General features: G+C 43.2%; 1 protein-coding gene across 2 annotated transcripts in view; it reads right to left on the bottom strand.

Annotated features, from left to right (window-relative positions):
• The window catches only part of LOC140204970 (transcription factor MafK-like), an 86,390-nt gene that overhangs the window by 12,718 nt on the left and 61,737 nt on the right, over positions 1–11,935 (bottom strand). For both annotated transcript variants that reach the window (XM_072272010.1, XM_072272011.1), the window contains one exon: positions 4,711–4,773. In XM_072272010.1, the coding sequence (XP_072128111.1) occupies positions 4,711–4,743 (33 nt within the window). In that variant the 5' untranslated portion in view covers positions 4,744–4,773. The remainder of the gene's footprint in view (positions 1–4,710; positions 4,774–11,935) is intronic.

The following is an 11,935-nucleotide window of genomic DNA, read 5'->3' as shown; positions in this document are numbered from 1 at the left end:
ACTTCCACCTTAAATATACCCATGAATTTGGCCTCCACTGCAGTCTCTGGCAGAGCATTCCACAGATTCACTACTCTCTGGTTAAAAAAATTCCTCCTTACCTCCGTTCTAAAGGGTCACCCATCAATTTTGAGGCTGTGTCTAGTTCTGGATACCCCATCACCCCTCTCCACTTCCTTCCTCTCCGTCCTTTCAACACTCCGTAGATTTCAATGAGATTCTCACACATTCTTCTAAATTCCAATGAGTTCAGGCCTAAAGCTGCCAAACACTCCACCCATATTAACCCCTTCATTACTGGAATCATCCTTGTGAACCTCCTCAGGACTCTCTCCAATGACAACACATCCTTTCTGAAATATGAAGTCCAAAACTGTTGACAATACTCCAAGTGCAGCTTGATTAGTGTCTTACAAAGGCTCAGCATTATCTCCTTGTTTTTATATTCTATTCCCCTTGAAATAAATGCCAACATTTTATTTCCCTTCTTTACCAGACTCAGCCTGTATATTAATCTTCTGGAAGTCTTGCACGGGGACTCCCAAGACCCTCCTGCACCTCTGATGTTTGAACCTTCTCTCCATTTAGATTATAGTCCGCAATAATTTTCCTTTCATCAAAATGTATGATCATACATTTCTCAACACTGTATTCCATCTGCCACCTTTTTGCCCATTCTTCCAATCTGTCTAAGTCCTGCTGCAATTGCACTGCTTCCTCAGCACTACCTACCCCTCCACCTATCTTTGCATCATCTGCAAACTTTGCCACAAAGCCATCAACTCCATTATCCAAATCATTGGCAAACAATGTGAAAAATAGGCGTCCCAATACTGACCCCTGAGAAACACCACTAGTCACTGGCAGCCAACCAGAAAAGGCCCCCTTTATTTTCCACTCGCTGCCTCCTGCCTGCCAGCCATTTCTCTAATCCATGTCAGTATCTTTCCCGTAATGCCATAGGATTTTATCCTGTTAAGCAGCCTCATGTGTGGCACTTTGTCAAATGCCTTCTGAAAATCCAAATGTCATCTTGAGAGGTTAGACTTGGCTCTGCACTGGACTATGGGACTCTCCTTACGGACTTCAGTTCAGAATACTATTTGCCCATGGTTATTGTCTGCATGACTTGTTTTTTTTTTGGGTGTTCCACGGTCTTTTTTATGGGTTCTTTTGAGTTTCTTTGTTTCATGGCTGCTTGTAAGGAGACGAATTTGAGGGTTGCAGAATGTATACATGTGCGGCGCGTGGCCAAGTGGTTAAGGCTTTGGGCTCACGATCTGAAGGTTGTGGGTTCGAGTCTCGACCAGGGCAGCGTGTTGTGTCTTTGAGCAAGGCACTTAACCACACACTGCTCCAGTCCATCCAGCTGAATAAGGGTACCGGCAAATTCTGGGGGTTAACCTCGCGATAGACTGGTGCCCTATCCGGGGTGGAGTCTTGTACTCTCAGTCGCTTCACACCACAGAAACTGGCATAAGCACCGGCCTGATGGGCCACAAGGCTCGGGACAGACTTTAACTTTAATAATGTATACACACTTCGATAATAAATGCACTTTGAACTTTAAACCGTCAATTAACAATAAACTTGAACTTGAACATCTTGAGAGGTTAGACAGACCTGGATTGTTCTCTCTAGAGTGTCACAGATTGGGAGGAGATCTGATCGAACATGAGGGAAATGGAGTGGGGGGAAAATTATAGCTTCCTTGACCAACACTGAGGAGAGTGAGAGCCGACTTGGCAGAACTGTATTTTTATATGTCAAATAAACTTTATTCCTAATAAAAATATCAAAAGTAATACAATAATACCATCAGACATAGCCACAGAATTTGGCCATTCGTCACATTGAGTCTGGTCTACCATTCCGTTATGGCTGATTTATTATCCCTCTCAGCCCCATTTTCCTGCCTTCTCCCCATAACCTTTGATGTCCTTACTAACCAAAAGCCTATTAAACTCTGTTTTAAAAGTACCCAATAACTTGGCCTCCACAGCTGCCTGTGGCAATGAATTCCACAGATTCACCACATTCCGGCTAAAGATATTCCCCTTCGGCTCCGTTTTAAATGAAGGTCTTTGTATTCTGAGGCTGTGCCCTCTGGTCCTAGACTCCCTCACTGGAGGAAACATCCTCTCCACATCTAAACCTTTCAATATTTGATAGGTTTAAATGAAATCCACCCCCATTCTTCTAAACTCGAGTAAGTACAGGCCCAGAGCCATCACACATTCATTTGTTAAGCCTTTCCCTCCCACAATCATTCTTGTGAATCTCCTCTGGACCTTCTCCAATGCCAGCATGTTTTCCTTAGTTCTGAGTGGCCTAATTCTGCTCCTAAATCTTACATATTATGGTCTTAAAGGGCCCCAAACTAATCAAAATACTCCAAGTGCACTCTCTGCAATGCCTTAGAAAGCCCCATCGCAATAAGTCTTGTTCTAGCTGTACAAAGGGTAGTTAAAACTACCCAAAGCATTGCCGGCACCAGCCTAGCTGCCATTGAGGACATGTATACAGAAAGGTGGCCAGAAAAAGATCAGCAATATCATTAAGGATCCCACCTACCCTGCTCATGAACTGTTTGCCCCATCAGTGAAGAGGCTACGTACCAGGGCCACCAGACTCAAAAATAGTTACTTACCCCAAGCCAGACTGGACAACACACCCAGCCATTAACCCACCCCACCACTACTATATCCACGTCAGAAACTCCACCTCCACAGCTCCCTAAACACCCTTCATACCCGAACATGCACTGCCCTTCTACGCTTACACTCCACGCCTCATACCTACCCTGCCCTGTTGTGTTCCCACGTGCCCTGCTACTTCCAAGAAGAGTTCCTCTTGCCAAGTCACTTTGTCAGTTTATCACTCTGTTTTGCAGGATTGGTTTTTATATTTATATTTGTGTGTGTTTATGCTGTAACAATCATTTTGTTCTCCTTTGCACTCGTGTGCTGAAGAATAACAATAATCTTGAATATTGAAACCGTGCAAATGTCTTTTATTCTTACATTGATAATCAATAACATTACGTAGTGTTCTATCACATTCCTTAAAACCAATAGGACTGTTGCCACACATGGCCCTTGGGGTTGGTATACTAGTACAATTATTGGGGGCCTTCCTCACATACTTGGCAGAGGTGTATAAGATTATGAGGCATATATAGGGTGGACAGCCAGCGCCTTTTCCCCAGGATAGCAATGGATAATACCAAAAGCAACCTTTTAAGACGAGTGGAGGAAAGTTTAGAGATGTCAGAGGTTTTTTCTTACACTTGCATTGGGCAGCTCAGTCAGTATGGATGAAGTGTGAGGAAGATGACTATGAGATGTGTGACACAGAACAGTAAAGCAACATTGTGATGACCTACTCCTTAATCATTCTTACTCTTCTTCCTACATAGCCCATAGCCTTCCATTTTGCCTTCATGCATGTGTCTATCTAAGAGTTTCTCCAATATCTCTAATGTACCTACTTCCAACAACACACCTGGCAGCATGTTCCACAAACCTACCATCCTCTAGGTGAAACTACTGTCTGTGACATCCCTTCCTTATACATTTCTGCAATCATGTCAAAATTATGCACCCTTTTATTAGCCATTTCTGCCCTGGGGAAAAAGCCTCTGGCTAGCCACTTGATCTAAATATCATATACACTTCTGTCAAGTCACCTCTCAATCTCCTTTGCTCCAGAGAGAATAGCCCTAGCTCACTCAACCTTTCCTCATATGACAGATTCTCCAATCCAGGGACATCCTGGTAAACTTCTCTGCACCTTCTCTAAAGCTTCTACATTCTATAATGAGGCGACCAGAACTGAACACAAAACTCCATGTATTGCTGACCAGAGTTTTATAGAGCTTCAACATTACCTCGTGGCTCTTGAACTCAATTTGCCGACTAATAAAGGCCAACATTCCATGTGCCTTCTTAACTACCCTCTCAACTTGCTCGGCAACTCCGAGGGATCTATGGATGTGGGCCCAAGATCCCCATGTTCCGCCTCACTGCAAACTTCATTCAAGTTTGACCTTCCAAAGTGAATCGCTTCACGCTTTTCTTGATTGAACTTCATCTGCCACTTCTCAGCCCAGCTGCACATCCTATCAATGTCCTGTTGTAACCTACGACAACCTTCTACTCTAACCACAACACCACCAAATCTTTCAGTCATCTGGAAATTACTATCCTTTTGGACTTGTTTTCTTTGGCCCACAAAGGCTAATGGAAGATCTTCCCCTCGTTCACTCCCCCTAAAGCCTTTGGCATCTTGTCCACCTCCATCAGCTGTCCTCTCCAACTTCTTTTTCCCCAGGGAGAATGATCACAGCTTCTCCCTTCTCACCATTATTCGTGGAATCCTTCCAGGGGCACTCTTCCAAATTCTCTCTAAAGACCACCACAGCTTCCTCAAAAATTGATGAGCACTATTTTACTTAATGAGGCAACCAGAACTGAACACAAAACTCCATGTTTTGCTGACCAGAGTCCTTAGTACTCCGACCGTGGTCCAACTGGAAAAAAAGTTACACTGTTGTACTTTATAACATTTAAAAAAAAAGGTATGTTGGAGTATTAAAATGAAATAGTCTGGAAAATCTGTTAACCCACCACCAGAGCTCCAATGTGCCAGATTACAATGAAGAATTACACAGGGGCAAATGACACAGCTGAGTAAAAGTTCCACCATTACCTTCAATGCCTTGCTTTCTCGGTTGGTGCTCATACTGCAATGAACTTGACCGGAACACGCTCCCTGGATCAAAGAAGAAAGGCAACAGGTCAGCTACCAGGTCACAACACAGTAGTGTAGCAGTTAGCAGAATGCTTTACAGCACCGACAATCGGGGTTCAACTCTCCCATTACCTGTAAGGAGCGTACACATTCTCCCCGTGACTGCGTGGTCTCCTCCCGGTGCTCCGGGTTCCTCCCACATTACAAGAATGTACGGGTTAGGTTAGTACGTTGTGGGCCTGCAATGTTGGTACCTGAAGCATGGGACACTTGCAGGCTGCCCCCAGCATATCCTCAGTCTGTGTTAGTAATTGATGCAGAACTACGCACATTTCAAAGTATGTGCAACAGATGAAGCTAATCTTTAACATCTTCCAGTCTTCCAGGCAACGCTGCTGACATCACTTCTAATGTGACTCCAGCCCCCACCGACGAGGTAATCAATCCCTTTCCCCACCATTCCCATGTGGCTCGTATACAAGCCTTCCTCCAAGTTGAATTGACTTCCAGTGTGCAAGTGAGTGGTTGAATCGGGGAGGGGGAGGGGGAGGGGGTGGGGTAAGTTCTTAGGAACGTGGAGAGTAATGTGGGAATACCATGGGAGCAGAGTCAGGGGTGGTTGATGGTCAACATGGTCCAGGTGTGATCTGGAACTCCTTCAGATCAGTCACAATCCTATTGGTTGGCAGAGGGACATATCACATATGCAGGAGAAAGTCAGCAGTCAGGCAGTACCTATGGAAAGGAATAAACATTCAATGCTTTGGGCTGAGACTCTGCATCAAGACTGGAAAGGAAGGCAAAGAACGCAGAATAAGATTTTGTGTGTGAGGGGGTATGAGTACAAGCTGGCAGGTGATAAGTGAGACCAGGTGTGAAAAGACAGAACACCCTATTTCTTGCATTAGACTCCCGCCCCCAATTCCAGATTTAATGTGGTTGAAAAGGGCTTTTTCCCCCCACATTTAAGACCAAGCTTTCCTTCTTTGCACTGATGGTGTGAAAAAAGAAGAGCTGTGAATGCCTGGGAAGTTTCTGAGAACAAAAAATAAAGCAAACATTCGGTCACAAAAAAAAACCTTATTCTAAATTCAGCCACTGAAAATATTTTGCCAGGAATTCTGGTCCAACACAGAGTGAGGGAAGTCCCCTATCTTGTCCATCCACTGCACTACCAGGTAAGACCAGCCTACTTTAAAATCTTGGTAACTTCTGGTTTGACCTGGAGTTTGAGGAGATTTGGCATATCACTAAGGACTCGAGCAAATTTCTACAGATGTACCATGGATAGCATTCTAACTGGTTGCATCACCACCTGGTACTGAGGGGCCAATGCACACAAAAAAGCTGCAGAGGATTGTTAAACCAGCCTACTCTGTCACGGGCACGGGCATCAAAGGCAGTTTCAAAAGGTGATGTTTCAAAGATGCAGCATAAGTTTTTAAGGACCCCCACCACCCAGGACATGCCTTCTTCTCATTACTACTATCAGGGAGGAGGTACACGATTCTGAAGACAGGTACTCAAAACTTTAGGAACAGCTTCTCTGCTCACAGATTTCTGAATGGACCATGAGTGGTCCTCACTATTTGTTCTATATAATATTTGCATTTATATCATATTTTTTTTATTTATTTATATATATATATATATATACACACACACACACACACACACACACACACACACACACAATACATATTTATGGTGAGGACCTTTGCTGGTTGGGGTCAACTACAGATGTTGCATTCCAGCTATCTACATGAAATGCAAGCCAGTGCGCAAGACTGGGCAATACGACATGGAGGGCAAGAAGTTGCCCATTTTTCAGGCTCCCCCTCTCCGCGCAGCTGATGAATCCAAAGAAACAGCAGAGACTGAAACAGTTTGGCACCAGCGACATCGCAGGAATTGCCAGTCAGCACTGAACTCATTATAGGACTGCCTTCGGGACTCCAGCTCCAGATTTTTCCTCAGAGTTTACTCCCAAAGCCTTTCCCATGAATGGATTTGAGATCAGAGCTTTGCTTCTCCTAACTGAGTTGCCAACCACGGCTGACAAGCCCCACCTGCCCAAAGCGACTGGTTTTAAGGTGTCAAACTTTTGATCCTTCTTCTGTCAGTAAAACTAGTTCCTCTGGGCTCTGTAGCAAAGCCACACATGAAGGCCAGGAGCTGGACTTGCTTGTCAGAGCTTATTTGAGATGCATGCTATTTGGCAGCATTTAATACGGTAGTGGGAGCTTATTTCCACTACCATACTGCGCCCCCCCCCCCCCCCCGGCTATAACAACCTTAAAGAACATATTTATGTATTTATTTGTATTAAATATACAATAAATTACAATAAGATATAGTTATTTTTCTCATTGTAATTTATAATATATTTTATGTATTCCAATGTACTACTGACACAAAACAATTTTCACAACATATATCATTGAAAATAAAATTGATTCTGGTCAAACAGACTCACAGCATTGCTTTGTAAAACCCAGTATGCCATGGTTGTCTGCTCAGAACCAATTATGAGTTATGACACACAGCGTTAGTTCAAAACCCAGCAGAAAACAAAATGTGCAGATTAATCAAAAACAGAAGTGGTCTTTAATCAGGAGCAGAAGTTCATGTTTGTTCAGCATTCCCCATCTTTATAGATAACAAGCTTAAAATTCTTCTGAGACATAGGTCAACACGAAGTTCAAAGTAAATTTATGATCAAAGTGCATATATATGTCGCCATATACAACCCTGAGATTCATTTTCTTGTGGGCGTTCACAGTAAATACAAAGAAACACAATAGAATTAATAAAAAATGCACGACAGAGGCGGACAACCTAACAATGTGCAAAAGGCGGCAAACTGTAAATGCAAAGAGAATAATAATGGTAATAATAATAAGTAAATAAGCAATAAGTATCAAAAATGTGTTTATGAACTGCAGACTTATTCCAGACTTACGGTCTTTTTATTGTGTGTGTGTTTTTTTTTCACCCGTTCCTTTCCTATTTTGTTGTGCAAGGGGAAGGGGTTGATGTTCTTGTTAAGTTCTGTTAGTTTTTTTGTGCAGGGGAGGAGTTTTGGGGTCGATGTTTTTGTTCAATATGTGGGGGGGGGGTTGAAGTTCCTGTTCCCTTTTGTGTGTGGGGAGGGGTTGGGGATTGATGATTGGGATGCCACCTTTTGTGTGTGGGGGATGGGTTTGATGTTTCTCTCTGAATGACTTTCATGTTCTTTCTTTGTTTCGTGGCTATCTGTACAAGACAAATCTCAGAGTTATATATGGATACATACTTCGATAATAAATGAACCTTTAAACCTTTGAATACGAGTTGTAGGGTCCTTAAAAGTGAATCCATAGTTTCTCCATAGGTTGTGGAATCAGTTCAGTATTGGGGCGGGTGAAGTTATTCCTTCTGGTTCAAGAGCCTGATGATTGAGCGGTAATATCTATTTCTGAGCTGGGTGGTATTGGACTTGAGGCTCTGATACCTCCTTGTTGATGGCAGCAGTGAGAAGACAGCATGGCCTACATGGTAGCTTAATAGCAAGCTCGTAACTCAAGCCCTACTGCAGCTTCTGAATACAGAGGGTCTACGTCAAAGAGAAATTTTGTTTTCGTTTTAAAACTAAACTCTATTCATAGTAAGAAGTATTTATAAAAGAAAAAACTGGTTTAAAGATTCTACATTTGTAGTCATTATATTGAGATTCAGATTTAGTTCATTATGTGCATTGAAACATACAGTGAAATGCATTGTTTGTGTTACCAACCAACACACCCAAGAATGTGTTGAGGGCAGCCCGCAAATACCGCCACATATTCTGGTGCCAACATAACATGCCCACTACGTTCAGCAGAATACAACAATACAACAAAGCAGAACATACTAAGTGTCAAAGCAACAACAGGAAAACAAAACCCCTTCCTTTCCTCCCTCCCACCAATGCACATATACAATCCTCCAATCCTTCAGCCTCTAGCTGACTTCTGAATGAATACATTCAGTAGTGTTATCTTATTTTTATACTGTAGATTGTTGCCACTTACGTGGCCCCTGGCGGCATAACACTTTGTTAGGGCCACTTGTAAGATCGCGGTTCAATTCCTGCCACTGTCAGTAAGGAGATAAGGAGATTACATGCTTCCCCTGTGACCATGTAGGTTTCTTGCAGGTGCTCCAGTTTTGTCCTATGTCCCAAAGATATACGAGTTAGGGTTAGTAAGTAGTGGGCATCTAGGTTGGCATTGGAAGTATGGTAACACTTGTGGACCGCCTCCAGCCCAGCCCTGATGCAAGCAATGAACTTCACTGTAGATTTCTATGCTTGTATGACAAACAAAGATAATCTGATCAAACCTAACACCCTTCCATTGTTCAACAGGTTCTGCCATCTGATTTGGCCCTTCCATGTGTGGGAGCAGGAAGAGCCCAGACTGTGGTCCTTCCCCACATGACTTTTGCGTTGTCTGCAGCAAGCTGTCACAGCACGTCACAGCGCATCCATCATCATCACTGAGCAAATTTGCAAGGAGCATTGCCACAAGAAAGCAGCATTCATCATCAAGGACCCGGCCATCATGGATAACTTCACTTCCCTCAATGCTACGGACTCACTTTCAAGGTCTCTACAATTCATATTGTCAGTACTTTAAGAATGTGTGCATTTATTATTTGCATGTTTGTCTTCACTTGCACATTGATTGTACACCAGTCTTTGTGTAGAGTTTTTCATTGATCCTGTTGTATTTCTTAGTTTTACTATGAATGCCTGCAAGGAAATGAATGTAAAGGCAGTATATGGTGACCTATACATACACTGATCATATAGTTACAATTGGCAACATTCCTTTACAGATACTTTGCTGTGCTGGAAGACCAAAAAGTTTCATGCAGACCAGAGGGTGATGGGACTGCTCCAGCAGGTCTGCCCATCAAAATTCAGTACCCATGTGTCCCTCAAATCACTCTCTATCCTGAGCTCAACAGATTGATGCAATCACAGAGAGCGCACGCAAGCAGCCATATTTCATTTGGAGTTGGAGGAGATTCGATGTGTCACCGAAGAATCGAGAAAATATCCACAGATGGACCGTGCATTCTGACAGGTTGTACCATCATCTGGTATGGAGGCACCATTGCAGGAGATTGGGAAAAGCTGCGGAGGGCTGTCGGCTCAGTCAGCTCCACCATCGAGGACATCTTCAAAAAGGCCACATCCCCTAGGACATGCCCTCTTTTCATCACTACCATCAGAAAGGAGGTGCAGGAGCCTGACCACACACACAAAGTTTAAGAAACAGCTTATTTCCCTCCACCATCAGAATTCTAAACAAGACAATGAACCTACGAACAGTACCTCAATTTTTTTTTGCTCTCCGTATTTAACATTATAGTATATATTATAAATTATAGTGTATATTATGCATTGCACAGTACTTCTGCTACAAAGCAACAAATTCCAAGACATATATCAACTGACAATAAAGGAGATTCTGATTATAAGCTTGGAGTTCCTGGACCACAAAGTCAATCCCCCCAAATTAAACATTTTTTTTTTGGCTCAAATGTTTCTTAACGGATCAAGAGCTTGAAGTGTTAACAAACTTGGAACTATTGTTGCTTTCAATTGAAGAGAAACAAAAAGAAAAAAGCACATATTTGACATGTTACCCTGTCTGACTGCCAAAGAGTAAGACTGCCAATGATCTAAAGAGGGCCTCTTCTACGTTCCTACTGAGCTTAGCTAACCCATTACAGATCAGACAGCAGAACTGGGCTTGGGTTGGTTTGTAGCCACACCAGCATTAGAAGTACTAAACCTTATTTGGTAATCCTTAAAACCACACCCCTAAATGAGTTTTTGATCACTTCCTTGAATGTCTCTGTGGTTCAGCTTCAACTTCAGAGAATATGCCTTTCCCTGGGTGTTATGCTTGCTAGTGACATTTTGTAAACAGAAGCCTGATTTCTAGATTATTTCTTTTTGTGGAGGTGGGCACCCAAGGCATCTCTGTACAAAATCACATGAAAATCATAGTCATACAGTGTGTAAATAGACCCTTCAGCATCCTCATCTTATCAATGCTGACCAAGTGGCATCTGTGGAATTGATGTCCAGACTGGGCTTAGCACCGTGGCATAGCAGCTAGCATAACGTATTACAGTACCCGTGTAAGATCAGGGTTCAATTCCCACCTCCACCTGTAAGGAGTTTGTACTTTCTCCCTGTGACCTTGCGAGTTTCCTCAAGCAGTCCAAAGACACATGGGTTAGGGTTAGTACGTTGTGGGCTTGCTACTTAGCAATTGTAAGCACGGCGACACATCGCGGGCTGCCCCCAGCGCACCTCAGACTGTGTCAATCACTGACTACGAAGCAACACACTACACTGGATGCTTCGATGTACATGTAAAAGTTAAAGCTAATCTGTGCAATCCATTTTCTTTGACCTCATGGTCACTGAAACGACCCAGAATGGTAGCTGTAGGGGTCTTAAGTAGGGTGATGCGATGGTCATCTGGTAATGTGGTGGAGGATTCCACTAGCTCTCCACATGCAACGTTTCTGTCATTTATTCATTTTCTAGGATTTAGATGCTGATGGTATTTACTATGCTTCCCAATCCTCCCTAGAAGAAGGTGGTGGTGAGATACCTTCGTAAACCTCTGCGGTCCTTCTGGTGAAGGTGCTCCTTCAGCGCTGCTTGACAGAGGGGTGTGGAGAGATGAGAGCATGTTCAAATGTTCATTTTATTATCAATGTATGAATGCAGAATACAACTCTGAGATTCATCTTCTCCAGATAGCCATAGGATACAGAAAACTATAGAAGCAGTTGAAAGAAAGACATCAATCACCACCCATGAGAAGAAAATGAAACAAAACCTCGCAAACCCCAAAGATCCCAACCCCTCCCTCGCACAAAACCTAAAAGATCAGATTCAGATTCTAAAATCAGCAACAATGGAAGGAGCGGCGATATATTTCCAAAGCAGACAACCTGGAGGGAAGCCTTACCCTTCTTGGTGGTACAAGTTATCACAGTACAGTAATGAGTATGATCCATAAAGTACTACAGGCCACACAGAGGGTGCGAGCTGGGGCTGTATGAGGGAGAAGGTGGAAGGGTGGCAAGGGAGGGGGAATAAAGTAAGAAGAAGGGAGGTGATGGGAGGAAG

This window comes from Mobula birostris, chromosome 11 (genome assembly GCF_030028105.1).
Source record: "Mobula birostris isolate sMobBir1 chromosome 11, sMobBir1.hap1, whole genome shotgun sequence".
Lineage (NCBI taxonomy): Eukaryota > Metazoa > Chordata > Chondrichthyes > Myliobatiformes > Myliobatidae > Mobula > Mobula birostris.
The sequence above is the reverse complement of the archived record's forward strand: the minus strand, read 5'-3'. Positions and strand labels throughout refer to the sequence as shown.